The 22,339-nt window shown below is 37.4% G+C and overlaps 2 protein-coding genes and 1 long non-coding RNA gene across 3 annotated transcripts; 1 reads left to right on the top strand and 2 right to left on the bottom strand.

Moving 5' to 3' along the window:
• The first annotated feature begins 2,800 nt into the window (after positions 1-2,800).
• Positions 2,801-3,780, top strand: LOC110894560 (lysine-rich arabinogalactan protein 19). Its single transcript, XM_022141779.2, has 2 exons — positions 2,801-3,469; positions 3,570-3,780. The coding sequence occupies exons 1-2, from the start codon at positions 2,828-2,830 to the stop codon at positions 3,645-3,647; spliced, it is 720 nt and encodes a 239-aa protein (XP_021997471.1). The 5' UTR covers positions 2,801-2,827; the 3' UTR covers positions 3,648-3,780.
• Positions 3,781-3,809: 29 nt separating this feature from the next.
• Positions 3,810-6,171, bottom strand: LOC118484846 (formin-like protein 14). Its single transcript, XM_035980880.1, has 2 exons — positions 5,284-6,171; positions 3,810-5,211 (listed from the first exon to the last, which is right to left on the bottom strand). The coding sequence occupies exon 2, from the start codon at positions 4,647-4,649 to the stop codon at positions 4,092-4,094; it is 558 nt and encodes a 185-aa protein (XP_035836773.1). The 5' UTR covers positions 4,650-5,211; positions 5,284-6,171; the 3' UTR covers positions 3,810-4,091.
• Positions 6,172-7,927: 1,756 nt separating this feature from the next.
• On the bottom strand, positions 7,928-9,638 carry LOC110894561. Its single transcript, XR_002566465.2, has 2 exons — positions 8,344-9,638; positions 7,928-8,261 (listed from the first exon to the last, which is right to left on the bottom strand). It is a non-coding gene; the product is annotated as an uncharacterized LOC110894561 (long non-coding RNA).
• Positions 9,639-22,339: the final 12,701 nt, after the last annotated feature.

The raw sequence follows: 22,339 nt of genomic DNA, 5'->3' as shown, positions 1-22,339 counted from the left end.
GGTGGTCTAAGAGTTTAAAGAAATGTTACAAAGATGAAAGTGTTAATTGCGCTACAGATCAAGTTTGACCAAGAAAAGAAGCTAATATCAATGTTAATTGCCTAAAATTAGTAGCAGGAGTTTAAAAAAGAAGTCAACGGAAGTCAATGACTAGATTAAATCAAAGATCAAATCCCAATCTCAAACAAAAAACGTTAGGAATCCCAAACCAACAAGCAACAAAGATAATAATAAGAAGTTCTCAATGATTAGGAAACATGAGAGAAAAACTTACAAATATAGGAAAGAGTAAACTGCTAAAATCGTCCCTGTGGTTTGACTCAAATTGCTAGATCAGTCCAAAATCAACTTTTTTTGCTAAAACAGTCCCTAAGCCTAGTTTCTGTTGCTATTTCAGTCCAATAAATTAACACCGTTAGAACCTCCGTTAATGAATGGGTAAAACTGCTAAATTCGTCCCTGAGGTTTGATTCAAGTTGCTAGATCAGTCCAAAATCAAGTTTTTTGAATTTGTTAATTATAAACTTATTTAGGTATATAATTTTTCTAGACTTGCATTAATTTTTTGAATTTGTTAATTATAAACTTATTTAGATTATAAACTTATTTAGGTATATAATTTTTCTAGACTTGCATTAATTTTTTGAATTTGTTAATTATAAACTTATTTAGATTATAAACTTATTTAGGTATATAAATCATTAATATCACAAAAGAAAAAATCCTTTTGTTAGTTATTTTGAAAAATTATTTGTTAGTTATTTTGATTATTATTATTATTATTATCATTAAATGTTTACTAATTATATACTTAAGTATTTAAATAAGATAATACTTAATTTAATTTAAATAAAATTAGTTTTAAAAATATAAATGTAGCTTTTTTGAAGAGCGTAATTTAACCGGCCCAACCTTAAATATTGATTTTATTTTGATGTTGTTGTTGTTGTTACCATGTAAATATTTAGTATTTATTTAAGGATTTAAATAAGACAACAGTTAATTTAAACAATATTTAGTTATGAAAAATACAAACATTATATGTAAATTTAAATATTAAGAAATTAACATATTTTTTTATTTGTTTTTATTTAAATCGTAATATTTAATGTTTAATATTTATCAATTATTTTAATTTAATATTTGTATTATAAAGTTCTTTTATTCATTTTTTCTACTTAATTAAGTGGTTTCTTATTTAATAATACTTATCATTCAGGTGAGGTCGGACAACATGTCGTGTCAGAACAAGTCTCATAAAAAGGATTATTTTGGTTTGAGTCAAAACGGGTTCGGGTCAAACCAGTGTTTAAGACAGGTCAAATAAAATTGCGCTCTCCAAAAGAGCTACATTCTGTTTATATTTTTATAACTAAACACAAATTTAAATTATATGTTTAGGGTAGACTTGTAATTTATCTTAAATTTTAAGACATTTAAGAAAATATATAATGCATTTGGTACAAGTATTGATGCATTAAGAACCTGTCATTTACCATTTTTTTGCTCTTGTGATATTAATGATTTATTCAATGAACATAAATATAACTGGACTCGCCTTAAATAAGTTTATAATCTTGTGATATTAATGATTTATATACCTAAATAAGTTTATAATCTATATAAGTTTATAATTAACAAATTCAAAAAATTAATGCAAGTCTAGAAAAATTATATACCTAAATAAGTTTATAATCTACATAAGTTTATAATTAACAAATTCAAAAAATTAATGCAAGTCTAGAAAAATTATATACCTAAATAAGTTTATAATTAACAAATTCAAAAAACTTGATTTTGGACTGATCTAGCAACTTGAATCAAACCTCATGGACGAATTTAGCAGTTTTACCCATTCATTAACGGAGGTTCTAACAGTGTTAATTTATTGGACTGGAATAGCAACAGAAACTAGGCTCAGGGACTGTTTTAGCAAAAAAAATTGATTTTGTACTGATCTAGCAATTTGAGTCAAACCCCAGGAATGATTTTAGCAATTTACTCTATAGGAAATTTATGGTGTTTTATGTACCAAGGAAATATTAATATAAATATAGTAAACTGTAAGATTTATGTCATTATGTGTTTTTAAAGTTAAAAGTAGAAAACAAAAACTACCAAACCCCCTTTAATCAGTTATTCTTTCACATCATAATCATCATCAGTCAAACTTCTTATCTAATTCGCGTTTTGTGAATAGGAGAGATTTGGAGATTAAATATTTTAAGAAGGGATAAGGAGGGAAACATGATTTTTTTAGAGTTTAGAAAAGATACATACAATAACGCCTGTCATAAATCCTTTAGATTTTATGACACACTTTTGTACATCGTAAAATCAGTGTGTGTCATAATTCGCGTGCCATTAAATGAAACTTGGGAACACAACGTAAAGGTATACTATCTAGTAGTGACTTTTGGCCTGAGAAGCCACGACTTCAATTAAACATTTGAGTAACCAACATCGAGTGGCTTTGCGTATCATGTGAAACATTGTCTCTCTGTATTGATTTTCCATATGAAGGCTATGTACTCATACTTTAGGTAGTTGGTTAACATCCTTAAAATGTGACTTTTGGTCTATAGAGAAAGATGACCAATAATGATATGAAATATTTACCAAAATCATAAACATCATCCCTTACCTACAAAAATTGGAGTTCAAGTTATATCTCAGGGGTCAAATAATCAAATTAAGCAATTAGAGATGTACCACCCACATGAAGGTCATGTAGCACCAACCCTCTTCATTTCATCTGAAATTACACATGTCACATTATGTTATAAACCCTCATTTCTTTCATCCAAACACAATCCATCTACCAAATATGTTGTGGACTAATATTATTCTAGCTTGGATCTGCTTTTTGGTAGCGGTTTCCAACGGCCAATCGCCTGCGGCTTCACCATCAACTACGTCTGCCACTGTACCACCCCCTTCCACCACCCCAATTCCGCCAACGCAACCACCACCCGCCACCCCTCTACCGTCCCTGTCCCCTAAAACTCCTCCAGCTTCGGCCCCATCTGTCCCGCCACCTCAAATCCCACCACCACAACCGCCAGTGGCTCCACCCGTATCCACTCCATCCACTCCACCACCCCCATTGCCAGCCCCAACACCACCACCACCATTGCCTGCCCCAACACCACCACCAGTTGTCCCACCACCTGTTGTGGCTCCAGCGCCAGCAACTCCACCACCAGCACCAGCGACCCCACCGCCAGCACCAACTCCTCCACCACCAACACCATCACTAGCTCCAACACCGGTTAGTGTTCCACCGGCCCCAACACCTGACACGAGTCCCTCCCCTGCACCAGCTCCTAGAAGACACAGGCACAGGAGGCACATGCACAAGAAACATCATGCACCAGCACCCGCACCGGTTCCTAAGAGCCCGCCAGCCCCACCAGTAGCTGCAGATTCTGATGATACTGCACCAGCACCATCACCAATACTTAATCTGGTAAGTTTCCTACATGTTTCACAATCAAAATGTCACTTTACATGCAAAAAAGCACATAAAATACATGATTTTACTGACCTTTTGCTTTCTTTGATCACAGAACAACGGCAGAACTCGCTTTCAAAAGGGAGAAAGATTCGGATTTATTATTGCTGTTCTACTCATTCTCATGATTTAGCGTCGTAAGATCTTGAAGAACACACGATTTACAAATCAAGTTTTTAAATGGAATGAAGATTGTAACAATCAACATTTTTTTCGTTATATTGATTTCTTTAAATTTTAATGCTATATTGCTATATGATTTTGCACTCCTGATTCATTTTGAATGCATGTATAAAGTTCATGTGAATTTACATATTTCATGAAGACTTGCTCCAACAATTAGCAACATTACATGGAAATGTAATTAACTTTATCTTAATTACCGTTTTATATACGGGATGGACGATGTAATGGAATGGATGAGGTAATGGAATTGATCATTACCATTCCATGTCTTGTTTGGTTATCATGTGTGAATGGAATGAACCATTACTTTTTGTTGTTTGGTAGGCGAAAAAAGACGAAGGAATAAAATCAGATGGCGGTGGTCAGTGATGGGCGATGATGGGGCACGGTGCTAGGTGTCAGTTGTAGCGGCGGTGGTTGGCGGTGGTTGGCGGTGGTGGTGGGTGGAGACGACGGCGGATGGTGACAACGGTGGTGGTGGTGGATGACGGTGGAGGTAGGTGGCGGCGGTGGTAACAGGGGTGGTAGCAGCGGTGACGGTGGTCAGAGGTGGCGGTTGACAGCGGTGGGTGGCGGCGGTGATCGGAGGTGGCAGTGGCAATGGTGGCAGCGATGATCGAAGGTGGGTGGTGGCAATGATCGGAGGTGGCAGTGGCGCGCTGGGTGGCGGTGACGGCGGTGGCGAGGACGAAGGTGGGTGACGGCGGTAGGTGGTGGCGGGTGGCGGCGGAGGTGGGTGACGGCGGCGGATGACAATGGTGGTGTGTATGGTAGCAACAGTGGTGGGTTGTAGTGTTGTTAATGAAGGGTGAAGAGGGAATGGAATGGAAAAAAAACAGGGGGGACGGATGGAATGATTTTGAGGGAAATGGAATGCATTTTGGAATGGATGATTCCATTCCATCGACCAACCAAACACTCTTTTCTTCATTCCCTTACAATGGTTCATTTCATTTCACCTCTTATTCCTGCTACCAAATGCTACAGATACGGTATCGTCTAAGTGACATGCTCAATAAATTACCGCTAATATATTTAAATATTTAAAGAGATATATAGATAGGCATCAAATTAGTGTCACACAAACTGCCACTCATCAGTTACATCTTGAAATACTTTTAAATCGCTCTTCGTCATCAGTTACGACCAATTATGTTTCTTAGCCACAATGAGATCGTCGTCCCAATATAATTTTAGTTGTTAATTTCCATCTTGATTGAATTTCACAAAGTTTGCCTTCCTTTGCATGTAAAGCATTTGTGATTCATGTGGTGTACTTTCTTCTACATGCAATGATTTTCACTGTATATTTACAAATTTAAAGCAAATTCATAATCGATCCTAATGTTTTCGTCTTTACACACATTGAACGGTAACTCATAATAATGTACGAGAACACATTGTTAGACCATCTCCAATGTTACGTGCGTCCTTAGGCATCCTTAGCTGACACGTCATCTGCCACGTCATATACTTACAAATCCTTAAAAACCCTTATTTCATCTCCAACCCTACAAATATCATTACCCTTCTTAATTTCCACCTCATTACTTACCCAATACACACAATATTTAAATAATTACCTAAATATTTTTGTAGTATTTATATATTGATGTGTACCACTTGGTTTGATAGATAACCCGTTAAAGTGGGTCAAAAGGCGGTGATTGAGTGCTTGAAAGGCCCCCATGCGCAAGATTTTTTGACTGTTATCCCGATCGAGGGGCTGGGGCAATGCATGTCGGCTGTTGAGTATAGGGCTATCCTCAAATACCGGCTGATGATCCCTATGTATTCAGAAGACGAAACCTGCCCAATTTGCCGTAAAGCCTGCATGGATAAATACGGGGAGCATGCTATTCATTGTAAGGAGCTCCCTGGTTTCAAATATCGGCACGACTGGGTGAGAGATGTCTTGGGGGACATCTTGAGGAGAGCGGGGATTTCTGCCAAGAAGGAGGCCCCTGTGAATTTCCTCACAGATCCCATGGAAGGGAGATCTACATTAAGACCAGCGGATCTGCTCGTTTTTGGCTGGGCGGGAGGGAAACATGCTTATGTGGATCTCACAGGAGTCTCCCCCTTAGCTGGTTTAAGGGAAAGCGGGTTTGTAGCAGGACAGGCTATAAGGAAAGCGGAATCTAAAAAGGTGGATAAACACGCTAAAGCATGTGCTGATAACCAACATGCATTTGTCCCCTTCGCCTTCGACACCTTTGGCTCCCTAGCTCCAGAAGCTATCCGTTTGTTGACTAGGGTCCAAAAGGTTGTCCACAGCAGTTGCTCATCAACAGGGGGGCAGGGGTTTGTCTTTAATAGGCTAGGGTTTGCTATTCAGAAGGGGGTAGCGGCGCAGCTTGTTGCTCGCTTACCTGCGATATTGATGTAACTCGGCCAGTTGTTTATATATATATATAAAAATTTGCAATATTAAAAAAAAACTCCTAAGAAAATAGATGAAAACTAGAAGAATATTTAAAGAGAAACTCAAGACTTAATTCATTCCATTCATAATAATCCCAACACAAATATGGCTTATATAGCCTTACATACGAAATGGAAATGCAGAAGAAACATAACGAACCACTACCCCACTACTTTGAAAACAAACACATGCATGCAAAATAATTAAAGAAATAAAGAGAACATGCTAATAAAATTATGGAACATGGAGGAGGTCGTGGGCACGTATCATATATTTAATAAACCGATATTGAAATTTATTAATAAACATATAAAGCCAATTTGTTAAATTTAGCCATATAATATTGAAAAGTATATTTATTCACAGTTCTGTTTTGCTGGCTTAGGAAATTTTGAACCAAACTGCAAACTATAGTCATGAAAAAGACAAACCGATTTTTTTTTTTTAACGGCTAACTGCTTTCCACGTGTAAATCCACCCTTTTGGAGCTATGTCCAAAGACCGACTACTCGACCACCGCTAGAAAGCGTACCACCCCCTGATGCGCTGAAACCCCGTGGAATAGGTAAAATTGCGCCCCCCTCAGACTCGAACCCGGGTAAACCCCGGGCCAAGCATTCACCGAGATGGGAACAACCACTGCGGTGCAGTGGAAGACCCAAGACAAACCGAATTAACCAGCCAGGTTGGTTGGGTTGGCCGGAATAGCCAAAACGATCCATTTTAGACGGCTTGTGACGACCAGATTTTTTTAATAAAAGTATTCGCATGTTTAAATGATTGAAGAGTAACCAGATAAATATTATAAGCAGCAAACATATGTTTGACAACATGATGAATAAAAAAGAATATATTGTACACAATGATAATGATTAACATATATATATATTTTAAATCAAGGCCGGACTTATAGTATAAGTAACCCAGACTTGTGCTTAGGGTCTCTAATTAAGGTGCTGTTTGTTTTTGCAGACATAAATTGTCTGCAAGCTGATTTCATCTGTTTTTATGTCTGCAACTGAATATGTGGTCTGAAGATCTGCAAGCTGAAAATATAAGACTGTTTGTTTTTATAAGTTGATACCGGTCTGAAGCGCATCAAACAATGACGAAACATTCACATTCTGCTTCGATCCAGCGGAGGAGAAGAGAGAGGTCGGAGAAGGAGCTGGTCACCGGAGGAGGAGGGAGGTCGCCGGAGAAGGAGGTAGGTCGCCGGAGGAGGAGGGAGGTCAGAGAAGAGGTAGGTCGCCGGAGGAGGTAGGTCGCCGCAGGAGAAGAGGGAGGTCGCCGGAGGAGGAAGTAGGTCGTCGGAGGAGAAGTGGGAGGTCGGAGAAGGAGGATGAGCGGCGGTGGGAGGGGCTGATGTTTGAGGGAGGAGAAGAGGGAGGTGTGAAGATGTTTTAAGAAGGGGGTCCATAGCTTATTTTTTAAGATGAAAAAAGCTAAGTTCAGATCTGTTTAACAAAAAAAAAAAACAGTCTTCAAAGGTAACGTATGCGCGCCTACAGACATCAGCCCCCTTGAAGATGTTTGAAGAAAAAACAAACACCCCCTAAAAGAAAATTAATATATAACTACTAATAGTGATGCAAACTTATTGTTTTAGATTTGTCTGATTTCCTATACAAGGAAACCACTATGTTATAGACTTATAGCTATGTTAGATTTTTGTTTGGTTCCAAACACAAATAAAGAATCATTTATAATTTTAAAAAAAGAAATTTCATTTCGTTTTGGGTCTACAAAAAGGTTGGAACAACCTTGTTTAAAATCATATGATCATCCAGGCCCATAACTAATACAAGAAAACGAACGCATAGTATTATAAGTTTTGGGCTTTTAGTTTTTATAGGTTAAACAAAAAATGTCACATAAAGTTTTAAAAGACACTAGAAAGGAGAATTGCACTATGTGATAATAACACCAAGTACCAAGCCCATCTAAACTAATTTATAATACATGCATAGCTTGAACTGATGCACCTTCTTCCACAATTAATGCTGGTGTTACAGGCTGACTTCGGAGGTGGATAATCGATCATGCTGTTATTTGTTGGTGATCCATTGTGCGTATTCTTTTGTGGACGAGGTGATTTCTTCTTAGCTACATCTCGACACGCTGATATAAAAAAGCCTGCTTGAAAGAGAATGTGATGCAGATTTCATATTAAAAAAACAATGAAGAACTGTATGTGCAAATAAATACGTTTACATACTTGAAAATACGATGACTAGCAAGAGCCAAATGAAGATCACACCAACCACACATCTCTTCTTCTCCATCTTTCTATTTCAAGCAAAAAGGAGAGAGTATAATAAATATTTTCTTGGCAACATGCCATATATACATATATATATTATTAATTTATATTCAAATATTATTTTATTTTGAATATGAAGGCATTGCATAATAATGCAGGTCGCTTAGACGACCACCGAGTCGTGGAGTATCAAATACTGTGCAGTGGGTACGCGAGAATATGGAGTCAATGTATATAGCTGAAGTTGCACGTCTTTGACTCCAGACTCCTCAATGTTTATGACGTCACGTAAAACGCAAAAACTGACGCTTCATGAAGTCAGCACCCGGGAAAACCATTCACCGAACTGGCAATTTGTTTGTAGACCGGGAATACCGTTCCCCGTCATGGGTATTTTTTTTTCAATCATAAATCGGTTTATTCACAGAAACACACTGACTCTGGGGTGACCTTTTTTTCGTCTGTTGGGATGTGAATTAAGTAAGGGTCACATGAACGTTGGAATTTTAAAAAGATTAATTAACTTTTTCAAAACCTATACAATGAAAAGGGAAGGTTATTGTACAAGAAAATCTTAGCGTACAAAACGTAGGAGACAATCTAAGCTGTTGATTTACAACATCAATGATTGACATTAAGTGATTCTCAAATTTTGAATTCACAAAACTAATTAAAAGCAAGAGAACAGGGAAGACCTACCCACTTGGGTGGGTGGGTGGTCGCACCCCTTGAAAAAAAAATGTTTTAGGGTTAAATTTCGTGAAAAATCTTGACCGCCCCCTTTGAAAATTTTCAACCGCCCCCTTTAAAAAAATCTTATAAATTTAAAAAAGTAAACATTAATTTTTATTAAAATATAACCTAGTATATATAATTATTCTTTGACCACTTTACTTAACAATTTAACCTACTAACTTTCACTTAACAATTTAGTCATTCGCCCACTAAACATTCCATTGTTACCCAAGCCCAATTAACCCAACCCAATTAAATTTGAAGTTAAATAAAATAACCAACCCAACCACCCCTTCCAATTATTTCTCCCACTCTCCCTTTTCTGATCGCGCAACGATCGATGCACGAAAGCAGTCAATAGGCACGGTGGTAGCGGCTGCATTCTCACTGGAAAAGCTTGATTTTTGCCACCCCACCACTTGGAATACAAAATTTAACGAGGTACTTTCGTTTTTTATGTGGGTTTTAGGAGAGAATTAGTTACAGAGATGTTAAAAGGGTTTGAAATTTTATGTGTTTTGATGTTTTTTTTTGTTGTTCTAGACTTTAGTAGCATGATTTTGTTGTTTTGATGTTTTTTTGTTGATCTAGACTTTACTAGGGCTTGAAAATTAAAATTGAAATATAGGGATCGGTTTATATGTGATAGAAACCATGAGTATGGAAGTTTTGGCGAGATTTCTCATGGAGAACCATTAGAAAAGTAACTCTATATGATGTTTTGCATAGATTTCAAAAAATGAAAACATGTAGGGCACAATTTTAAACATGTTTATAATGACGTTTGACATGTTTTTGATGGTTATATAAATTTTAGTTTGATGTTCTATTGTTTTACATGACCCGACCTGATATGAACCGATTTTTTTATATATACCAAGGGACTAAAATCTTTAAAAATATTCCGCACCCCTATAAAAAAATTTATGAGTCCGCCACTGCAAGAGAAACAAGTGGAAAAATAACAAAATAGGAAAATCCAATATCTCTCTCTATATATATTTTATCTTATCTTATCTTACTATACTAATAAATGAAAATCTTTCTAGGACACATATCACTCTATCATACCTCTTGCCATTAAGTTTTAGTTTTTTTATTTATTTTCTATTAAATAATAATTTTTAAATTTATCTCCACGTTGAATAATGATATTAAACTAAAAAAAATATCAAAAATATCAATAGTGAAGATAATCATCATCATCAAAAAGAATATGAATCTTTTAAAAAGAATTTTAAGATTCTTACATTATTTTTGTTAAGAAAATATATCTAAAAACAATTTGTGGCATTAATTTAAATTTAAATTAATTTGAAAAACAAAATATCTAAAAACAATTCGTTAATTTATTTATATACTATTATTTTGCAACAATGTTGTGCAATAGGAGTTGTATTGTGTGCATTGTGTTTTGTAAGATGATTTTCCACTATGTATCAAACCGGTACCGGTATCGAATTTACCGAACCGGGTATACTTTCGGTACCGACTTTTGAGATTTTTGGTACCGGTCTAGTACGATAACGGTTCAGTACCGGTATTTATCGGTTTTTACCCTCAAATGTTGCAACAATGTTGTGCAATAGGAGTTGTATTGTGTGCATTGTGTTTTGTAAGATGATTTTCCACTATGTATCAAACCGGTACCGGTACCGAATTTACCGAACCGGGTATACTTTCGGTACCGACTTTTGAGATTTTCGGTACTGGTCTGGTACGGTAACGGTTCGGTGCCGGTATTTATCGGTTTTTACCCTCAAATACCGGTATCGAACCGTACCGTACCGAGTGTATTCGGTACCGGTACCGATCGGTACCGAGCTCATCCCTATTTGCAAGAACCCTATAGTTTATAAATTTATGCTTGGTTTTTGTTATGATTTTGTAACATTAATATTTTTTGATCTAACGCATTTCATTGACCTGCACTTGATTACAGTTTGTACGAAATGAAAATTATAAATATGTGTTTGCTTTTTGCTATGGTTCTTTAGCATCATATTATGTGTTCAACTCAAAAAGCCCCGCAACGCAACGCGCGCGGGTCTTTATCCTAGTTTAAATTAAGTAGAAAAACAAAATCACACATATTTAATTTATTTTTATCTAGATTAATCAATAGCATAGTTTTTAGCATATGTATTTAACATAGTATCTAGGTTAATGAATAGCACATATTTTAGCATATGATTCTAACATATTTTATTATATTTTTTTCTCTTATAATTAGGGGAAGAGGCACAAGCCAAAAGCTAATCTTGCACTGTTATATACTCTACCTTAAATACCCTACCTTAAAGTATTCTAAAATCATAAATAAATTAAACAATTAAATACCAAATCCTGCACTGTCACATCAAATCTACCTTAAAGTATCTTAAAAACACTAGCGGCACATACTCTAGAGTATCGTGGAACTTTTTTCTAACATAAAATAAATTAAACAATTAAATACCAAATAAACATAATTCAAATTCAAATAAACTACAAAATAAATAATTCAACTGTATAAATAAATTATTGAACATAATACAAAATAAAAATAAACTATTCCTCGTCTGAATCTTCTAGATAAGGGAGATCTTAAATTGCAATATGTGTCCCAAGATCAATGCGAAGTCGAAAATGCGTATGTGGATCCATAATCTCACCAAAGGCATCATTGTCCAAAACGGGTTGAACTAAAGGATCCCTCATGTAGAATGGTGAGAAGGCATACCCGTCGTCCTTAAAATCATGTTTTACAATATCATGCACACACACATATTCCATTGTTAAATGGGCATCTCCCAAAACACGATATCTGATAAATAGTTGACTTGGTCTCTCGTTATTCTAAACTTATTTCGAATGGGTTTTCCGAATAGCCTTGACCTTTGTATTGGACTATATTATTAGACTAGGGTTTATTAGTATGAGCCCACGGGCCCGGTTAGGTATCTAATGTTCTTTATGATCTCTATATATTGTAACCTAACGTATCAACGATATCAATTGAGTATTTCCGCCTCTAACATGATTAGAGCCAACCTAGGTTTTATATTGTTTTCGTCACGTCACACACAAATAACCACAACCCTAATTGTCACCACTTGAGAAAAAACCCTAGATAGGGCGGCGTGACGCCACTGCCGCTTCCACCTTGTTCGGCTGCCATTTGTTTTTGTTTCCCAGTTATTATTTTATTTTCCATTTAATATGATCACAATATATAAAGATAAACTAGGCCCGTGGGCTCATACTAATAAACCCTAGTCAAATAATACACTCCACCACTGCAACCATTTCCATCATCTCATGATCTTCACATGCCTTGAGTACCCTTCTTTTTTTTTTTCACTTAACCATGTTTCTCATCACATGAAAATGCCTTTCAAACAAATCAAGGTATTCTGATATACTATGTATGTTAGGGTGTACGAGGTGTCATCTAGAGATGAGCATAATCGGGTATTCTTAAAACCCGGAACCGGTTCCAACCCAAAACCGGGTATGGATACAAGTGAGTGGATCCGGGTTCTCAGTGGAGCCGGTTCCGGGTACAACCCGGGTACACGTCAATATATTTAGAACCGGCGTAACCGATTTCGGGTACAATGGAACCGGGTACGGGTACTGTGTGGAACCGGGTACGGGTACTATTTGGAACCGATTACTTTGAGTTTTTCAATAAAGCTGCTTGCACACTGTTCGGAACCGGTTCCACTGAGTTCACTCGATAAAGCTGTTTTTTTTTTTAACTTTTGTACCGTTAGGAACCGGTTTTTAAATATAAAAATCGATTTCGGGTCCATTCATTTCAAATTGCATCCATCTTCTTTCTTCTCTAATTCTAAACACATTCAAAGAACAAGAACATATGGCATCGGAAGAAGGAGTTGTTTTGGTTTTAGAAACCAAACGTAACCCCGCAATTTGGAAATATTTTGATTTGTGTTTGATGTCGGATAACCATGAGATGGCTAGGTGCAAGAATTGTGGGAAGTTCATGAAGGCGGCAGCCAACTCCACCCTCAAGAAGCATACCGACAAACATTGCCCGGTGACAAAGGCAAAAAAGGAAGAAAAGGGCGAAGGATCCGGTTCTTCTAAGTTCATGAAGGCGGCAGCCAACTGTCACCCTAGGATGGCAAACGGTGACAAGTCATTGGGCTGGAACACTATCGCCAACCCCGGTGACCACCCAATAAACTAAATCGAAAGTGGAGCATTCACCCTTCAAATTGAGAAGTGACCGTTGGTGGAGCCCCTAATGGTAATTACCGTTTTTTAAATGTTTTTTTTTATTAAATATCTATTTATACGTCAACCAATTTACCTCACTTCACACCATTTTATATTTTTGGTACCCACTCTCTATATTTCTCTTCTCATTTCTTCACACATTTTAAATTTTATACCATAATTTATGAAAATGGCGGATCAAATACTGTTGTTTATTTCACCCGACAATAGCGACGGTGGTATCTTCTCAAGCAATAGTAGCTTAGTTTTTTTTTTCAAAAATCTCATCAAACAAGCCAAACTAGAAGACACATACACATCTAGTAAAAGACGATATGTACGTCATGGTCGGTTCGAGGAGCCCATGATGATTTTTTCGAGGTAGGTTTCGTATATCGAAAAGGTTGTTTTTCGTGGTTTGAAGAGAGCATAGACGGGAGAATGAAGAAGAGTTTTACACCGTTGCAAAAAGTTACATCGGCGATTAAACAACTTGCATACGATAACACTCTAGATGAGAATGACGAGTATTTAAATATGTCCGAAAGGACTTCCCGTGAATGTCTAGAATTTTTCCAGTGAAATCCTATAACAAACCAAACATATACCCATTGAATAACGTCTAGACCGACATCGGTGTTATTAGAGTAGGTATTGGTATTCTTTTTTTTGTGATTTAGTCGAATATAAAGCAAATGTATAACCCACTCGTTTAAGTTAGTGAAAAATATGTTAAAAAGGATTGGTCAAATGTTTAGGGATTTTCTTTAAAAAAAAGTAGGCAGAAGAAACCACAACTTGTTAAATTAACGATTAACAAGAACTAAATATATGTATAGTTATATATAGAAATTTGTAAGTAGTTTGACCAGTTTTGCCAATTTAGTCCAAAACTTTTATTTTAGTCCATGCGGTTTCATTTTTGTGCCATTTTGGTTTAAAAACAAAATCAACTTAGATTTTTCAAGAAAAGTCTCCTATTTTGTACTTTTCTCTAGAGACAAAATGGTCATTTGCCACTTTCTCTATAAACTCTGCTCTCTCTCTATAAACTTTCTCTCTCTCTCCTCTCTTCAGAGCACAACCACCCCTTTCTTTCCCCCTCTTTCTCTCTCTAAAACCTAAAACCCTAGCTTTTACCCTCTCTTGCTCACTCTAAACTCGTTTAAATGAGAGAGAGGGTAGATGTTTTTTTAATTAATGACCAAAATGCCCCTCAGGAAAAGGACAAAAATCAGGTTTTTTTTAGAAATCTGACCTGATTTGAGATTTGGACCAAAAAGCAATAAAACTGAAACCACAGTATGCAAAAACTTTAAGATTTGGACTAAAGTAGCAAAACTGGCCAAACCACAGGGGCTAAAATGGCAGATACTCTAGAAAGTTTTGTCTGTTTTGTTTTGCATCTATATTTATATGATTTTGGAAACATTTATAAGTAGAAAAAAAGAGTTAGACCACTCGGTGTGGGGCTCGTCCTGGGTCGTCCTGGGCGGCGACGAGACTTCACACCATTTCCGCCGCCTTGCCGTCGTCGTCTCAATCGTCCAAGGGGAGCCGCTGAAGACGCGCACAAAATGACAAAAATGTTAACATTGGGATGCGACCGTTGTAAAAAATAATCATTTAAATTCCTTTTTAAATCCAACGGGCAGAATTTTAAAAAACCAAAAAAATATTGACACTACCTATAAATGAATGCAACCGGTTGTGAACCGGTTTGCCTTGATATATAATAATTTATATACAACTAATCGTCGTAGAGGGATGAGTGACGAAGATGCTTTCAAAACGACGATGGATAATTACGAAACTACGCATGGGTCCATTTTCCCACACGTACGGACTTGGGATGTTTTACGAACCAATCGAAAGTGGGCGCCGGTTCCAAATGAGGTTGCAATGGCTAAACAACAAAAAACCTCGGAGACCGGTAGTTTTAGTGTGGGAGGCTCGGACGCATGATGTCAAATTAATATAAACGACGCCGAATTTGATAAAGAAAAGTACGCGGTTCGAGAGAAGGTGTTAGTGCAGTAATGTCTATCGCCTCCGTCAATCCAGTTCGTAGCAGAATCTAAAGAAACAAAGCTTTATATTGTAATTTGCAAGAAAAAGGCAAGGTGGCAATATTGTAAATAAGAGGGAATCTCTTATAAGCCTTAGCCTATAAATAGGAGCCTTAGGGTTTCTTTTAGAGGCTTTTGGCCATTTGTAACTTGGAGAGCTTGGTAGTTAGAGAGAGAATCTAGAGAGAGAAAGTACTCCAATAGTGATTCAAGGTATTGTACGACTTTCATATTGATGTGTGTAAAATGCAACATATAAATCACATCAATTAAGGCATAAAACTAACCCTTTTTAAGTACTAATGTTGGAAAAAGAGTGTTTTTGTCTTCCTTTTGTATTTTCAGGATGAAATGAGCTCAAAATCACAAAAGAAGCAAAAAGACAACTAATTCTAGCATAAATACAAGAAAAGGAACAAAAGTAGACTGCCCGGACCCTCAACGGCACCTCCCAAGGCAAAGAAGAGACAACAGAGACTGAACACGCCCCGTGTCCAGCGAACACGGGGGCGTGCCCAGGAAGCAGCAGAAAAGACAAACCAGTAGAAGCTTACATTGCCCACCACGGGGCCGTGTCCAGCGGGCACGGGGGCGTGGTGAAAGTACAGCAGGCGCATTAATTGTAATTGCGAATTACAATTAATGAAGAGAGAGAATGTCAGACGGGCACGGGGGCGTGTCCAGCGGACACGGGGCCGTGCCCAGCCTTCTGTTCAGCCTATAAATAGGGGTGCTTGGTTTCATTCCATCTCATCCCTTGGCACACCACCTCTCTCACACTTCATCCACCACCCACCACCACCATAACACCATCATCCATTGTCCATCATAGAGTGTGTGAGTCGTCTCGGGATCCAAGATTGATCGTAAGAGTTCTTGACAATCAAGGCCATGTTTGCCTAAGTCTCTTACATCACTTGGTGAAGACAAGTGTTTAGTATAATACTTTTTACTTTTAATCTTTTGCACTTTTTATTTGGTTTTGTATTAATGACTTTAATAACTAGTTACTTATGTTGAAGGTGATCTTTCCTTATCGTTTGTCCGTGGTGTCTTGGCATTATTTTACTGTCTATATAAAATAAAAGATTTTCACCATTCATATCTCCACGGTCTATATGGAGGTATGTTGGCTACCTGGTCGGGGGTTAAGGGAACGGTTTGGTAAGGGTCTTGCCCTTGTTCAGCGTTTAGAGGTCCTGCTTGGGATCTGGGTCAAATTTAGTAGGATCTCCTTCAATGCCCATAGGTATTGGATGGCGGGGATCCAAACTCTTTGACCCCCTCATAAGTTAACTACTATTAATACTATAACCCGGCTATTTAGGACTGTATCCCTGCTGACTCAGACTACTTAGCCGAGGGTAACGTCACCGCCAAAAGCGGGGCCTACCACAATTTGCATTAATAACTTAATTCATTATCTTCCAATAATCCGACCCTTTAGGATTGTATCCTTGCTGACTCAAACTACTGGGTTGAGGGTAACGTCGCCTTCAAAAGAGGGGCCTACTACAATAACTAAGATAATCTCTTAAACAAGTGCAAAAGTGCGAAAATAATCAAAGGTTATACTAATACACGTGTCGGATCCAAGTGATTCATCTTGTCTATCTGTTTTTATTTTATTTTATTTTTCAGCATTTAGTTAGTTTTTATTTTTCTTAGTTTAAAACATTTTTCTCACTTTTTGATTTGATTAGACGTTGAGGATAAACCGGTATTAAAAGCTCTTGTGTCCTTGGACGACCTCGGTATCTTACCAACACTATACTACGTCCACGATGGGTGCACTTGCCCATATGTGTGTTTAGTGTTAGTAAATATCGTGTTTTATAAATTTAAAACTTGGCTAAAAGTGTAAAAAGGGGCTTAAATATATATCAAAATTATAACACACTTCACGCACATCACATATCTATCAATGGAATCACAGATTTAGTACGGTTTTGTGTTTCGGTCTCGTTCGTGCACGGATTCCGCACGTCGCACGGTCGTTTCGCAATCGATTCGGAGTGAAAACCGGGACCTACAAGTGGTATCAGAGCAGGAGCTCGGTTGCGAAGATCAAACGCACAGATTCGTACAAGATCCGATCAGATTCAGAGCCAAAAACATCCAGATTTGTCAAATTTTTCTTAATTTCCGTGTTCTTCACGTTTTTCTATGAATTTTGCGAAATTGACAGGGTTTTTACGGTTCAAATTAGCTAATTTTTTGATATGTTGTGCGTAATTAGATGATCTATAACCCTACAAATTTTCAGGTCAAAATTCAAAGCCGTTTGGGAGAAATCTGCATTTTTGTGTTCGTCTTTGCTGAAACTGTTCGTCACCAGTTCATCAGATCTGTTCGATCGAACAGCATGTTCGTTCGGCTAGCATAGTGCTGATCGATCGAACAACAAACTCGTTCAGCCAGCATAAGAGACCAGCCGATCGAACAGCATTACATACTGTCCGATCGAACAACATTAAATACCAACCGATTGGCTAGCATTGGCTAACCGATCGAACGAGAATTGTCCCAACCGATCGGCTAGCATTGGCTAACCGATCGGACAGCGTTTTGGTCTCACTTGAATCGGCTAACATAATTCATGTTCAATCGAACAGGGTACTCGATCGGCTAGCATATTTCTGTTCGATCGAACAACAGACTCGATCAGCTAGCATATTCCTGTTCGATCGAACAACTCGATCGATCGGCTGGCATTAATCTCATCCGATCGGCTAGCATAAGCTAACCGATCGAACAGCTCTAAGCATTAACCGTTCGGGTAGCAGTTCCATCCGATCGGCTAGCAAAAGCTAACCGATCGAACAGCCTTAACTCCTAACCGATCGGTCAGCTATTGTCCAACCGATCGGACAGCAAGCTTTGGCCCGTTCGATCGAACAACATAACCCCACTCGATCGAACCACTTATTTGTTCAATTCTAATTGTCTGACCCAACCGATGCAAGTCTATTTGGTGCATCCGATTGAGCTTATCATTGGTCTATTTGATTCACGATTAATCAAGAATTATTTCACATTTAACTGAGTTCATTTGTGTGAATTGTTTACAGGTGATTTACAAAGTACAGATTTCAAGACAAAATTTGAAGATGTCGGGCAGCGGTGAAGAATTTTATAACACGTTTTACAACGCTTTCACTTCAGAATCATCAGATAGAAGATCCGAAATAAGAAATTATTCGAAGGAGATTTCAGAGAATTTAAAGTATGATAACATGTATGGAAGCCAACAGAAATGTCACACCCCGAATTTCCACGTGTCACCGGTGGGCCCGGTGGGGGATTACGTGACGTAGTTGATATCATCATTTGTCAAACAACACAAATTATAATACACAGCGGAAGCAAATGAAAATAGATTTATTTCAACTATTAATTGTAATATCAAGTATCACAACCAGTCAAAATAGATCCACAGGCGGATCGAAAATAAAAAGAAGGAAATTGTTCAACAGATATATGCATCCCAAAAGCTTGCGAGACTCTACGATGCTAAGGAGAAACCAGCCTATTTCGTATAGCACCTGCACTTAATCTTTTTGGGGAAAATACGTCAGTTTGCACTGGTAAATACAATTTAACTGACTCATTTTGAGAATATTTAAAAATTGGTTTTAAATGCACAAGGCACAAAACATTTTATAACTTGGGAATATTTAATCGGAGTTAAACTTGTAAAAGATTTACATGTTTGTTAACCGTTCAGTCGCCCGAGTCGTATCGGGTTTAAGGTTAAATGACACACCACATGGTATAATTCCGCGGCGGGAAGCCAACGTTAATACCTTAAAAATAATGGACATAATACCGGGTGTACGCCTACACCCGGGTGTCAAGGTCGTGGCCAAAAATGATGCCAAGGATATCCGGGACATGGTCATTAAGCTCCCAAAGGCATAAAAACAAACAACACCAAGTTTTTAAACGGGTCCCATTGATAATACCCAACTACTAATGAGATGGGGTCAATCGCCCGACCAAGCGGTATTTTATATACCGTACCCCCAAGCCCGTATAAGGGAAAATAAGTTAAAAGTATTTACCTGAGCAAGTATAACCACAAATTCAAAAATATTGCACGTGTCTTTTACTGGGCTCCTATTCTGGAACGAAGGTTATAATAACCTATTAGAATCCTAACGGGACTTTTAACATAGCCTAAGCTTAGACCGGTTAGTTTCGAAGAATAAATATGGTTTAATCGCGAGGAATGCGAAAACCGGGAAGGAATGTGATTTAGACCCTACAAGCTTGGATACTTGTATAATATGGGTAAACTAAACACATTCTGAATTTTGAGACTTAGATGATATGGTTTGACCCGCTTCAGCTAATTATGCGAGAACTAGTCACATAAACCGATCCGAACGCGAAAGTGCGTAACGAGTAACCACATAAGTCATATGCAAGTTTCCTGAGATTATATGCACCAAATATATTGTAATATCAGTAAGGTATGTCCAAATATGCCCCAAATGTTTTTAAACGCCATTTAGGCCTCATAAGGGCATTTTGGTAATTTTACATAGGCTAAAAGGGTAAAAACGGAAAGTCTGAGTTTCCAACTTTAGTCTACTGTTATAATATATATTTTTATAAAATATATCAGTAGGTATTAGACCTTCTATATATAAACTCGTTTTGACATATACTATGTCGTAGAAATGCCTAAAAAGGCGATTTGGAGCCAAATTCCGGGTTTTAAAAGGAAAGCTGATATTTTTATATTTCCAGAAGGCTCAAAATATCATATTTAATATAACAAATCAGTAGAAAAAGGTTTGGGGTCAAAAGGTTATGTAAAACTCATTTTATGACCGTAAAGGGTAAAACCGGCATAAGCCGAAATAAGCTTAGAACCTCTAGTTATGCTCAGCCTAAAAATGAATAAAAATCTTTAAAATTCCCAAAATATTATTATATAACAGTGGGTGTAAAGTTTTGGTATAAAATTCGGGTTTAGATAGGTTATGCGTTAAATACGCTAATTATTTATTAAGAAAGCTTCTAATTACGCTAACGAGCATAACTCTTAATCTAGACCTCAAACTGATGTCAAATTTTGGGGACAACTTTATATTTCAGTAGCTAAGGTGTCTACCCTTTTACATTTTCAAAAATTATAATTTTTTGGACATTCGGGCATAATGGTCAACATATGGGCATTTAACGGAAACATGCATATGAACATGATATCTAATGAACCACATTGTATAATCACAGGAGGATATACTAACATGTTAATAGGTTCAAAAGAAGCTCTAAGGTATTTTTAATCTTGAATTAAACGGGTCAGAACTGAAAGTCAAAGTGAAAGTCAAACTATGCGACTTTCGGTTCCGAACCGGGTCTAAACAGAAAATCGTCGAGTTGAACATGTTGGAACATGTTCTTATACTTATTACCAAGTTATATTAATGTTCAAACAGGTTACATTCAACCTACATTGCTAATTATGCGTTAATTTGAAATTTAGCATTCTGTTGACTTTTTATAATTAGCTTTGACTCGACAATTAGCATGCTTAGAGTGGGAATCTGGAAACACCCTTTTAAGGGTTTGTTACCCACTTAATTACCTTCCTAAAGGTATCTTTAATTCGTGATTAGACAAAGCACATTATGCTTAATCACGAAGTCAAACCTTAATTACGACGGTTTGACTTTTACTTAATTAACTAAGCTAGAAAGGATTAAAGATGGTTAAGGACACTTACAAAAGTCCTAAGATGGATTAGAGAGCCTAAGAATATGTGTTGGTGACCAGAGGAGTTCCAGAGAGCTTTTAGCCAATTTCTAAATGAGCAAGTTCATATGGTCACACTTCAAGCTCTTTATATAGTGAACTAGAAGCTCCAAGATCTTGACAAGCAAGTCTAGGGTAGTTACAAGATCACCCCAGATGTCCCTAAGGGTCTAAATACTGCCTAGGAAGCCCATAGAATCGGAAATTTACGTTTTAAGTCGGTTAAATGCATTGGACAGGCAGCTGTCCAAAACTCACTGCCAGCGACGGTCTTACGGACCGTAAGCTTGAGGCCTTACGGTCCGTAAGGACCTCTTGCGGACCGTACGCTACATGATTTGCGGTCCGTAACTGACTTTACTGAAACATGGTTCAGGTGCCCACCTTACGGACCGTAAGCCTAGGGCTTTGCGGTCCGTAACCGATCCATGCGGAACATTCCCAGGTACCCTGCTTACGGACCGTAAGCCAAGGGCCTTGCGGTCCGTAAGCGATGGCCAGAAGACAAAAGTTTTGCAAACTTTTAAGTCTTGACCATGCAACCACAAAAACCCGAAACATGCTGCCTCTTTTCAGATGTGGGACCTTCAGGGCCAGCCATTGCATGTCCTATTTCTTCTTACATGTTCCCATTCATATCAACTCAATAAAGGACTTGTATGTTGACGGAGATTCAAAGAAATGAGTCTTGGAATTTTATAGAAGTTGGCCAAGCTTATAAAAATTCTTATTCATAAGAATTTTATTAAATTTAGGAGTAGTAACAACCTATAATTCCATGGCCCTTAATAAAGATAAAACTTTATTTATTCAAGAGCAACCGGTTATCGAATCAGATGATCATCAATTGATTTAAGGATCTTGGGATTTAAAAAATTTGGGTTGCTCAGAGGTGATTTAATAACGTGTCGCCCTTGGGTCGTTCAGAGGTATTTTAAATAACATGACGCCCCTTTTTTATTAGAAATCCTACCACATATCTCTTTATTAAATCCGGTTTTTCTGACATGTCTGTCACGGAGGACACGTGTCTTTATTCAATTGGACAGGAATTTTCGAGGTGTTACATCCTCACCCCCTTAAAAGAAATCTCGACCTCGAGATTTACTGAAACAATTGAGGATATTTCTCCTTCATCGTGGATTCTAATTCCC

The sequence above is a fragment of the Helianthus annuus genome, chromosome 12 (genome assembly GCF_002127325.2).
Source record: "Helianthus annuus cultivar XRQ/B chromosome 12, HanXRQr2.0-SUNRISE, whole genome shotgun sequence".
In the NCBI taxonomy this organism is placed as follows: Eukaryota; Viridiplantae; Streptophyta; class Magnoliopsida; order Asterales; family Asteraceae; genus Helianthus; species Helianthus annuus.
This window is presented reverse-complemented; position numbering and strand designations above follow the sequence as displayed.

What these genes read in the sequence shown, in the direction of transcription:
- LOC110894560 (XM_022141779.2), top strand. Translation starts at nt 2,828, where the DNA reads ATGTTGTGGACTAATATTATTCTAGCTTGGATCTGCTTTTTGGTAGCG. An exon ending in CATCACCAATACTTAATCTG is followed by an intron (nt 3,470 to 3,569) that starts GTAAGTTTCCTA and finishes CTTTGATCACAG; the next exon opens with AACAACGGCAGAACTCGCTT.
- LOC118484846 (XM_035980880.1), bottom strand. Translation starts at nt 4,649, where the DNA reads ATGAACCATTGTAAGGGAATGAAGAAAAGAGTGTTTGGTTGGTCGATG.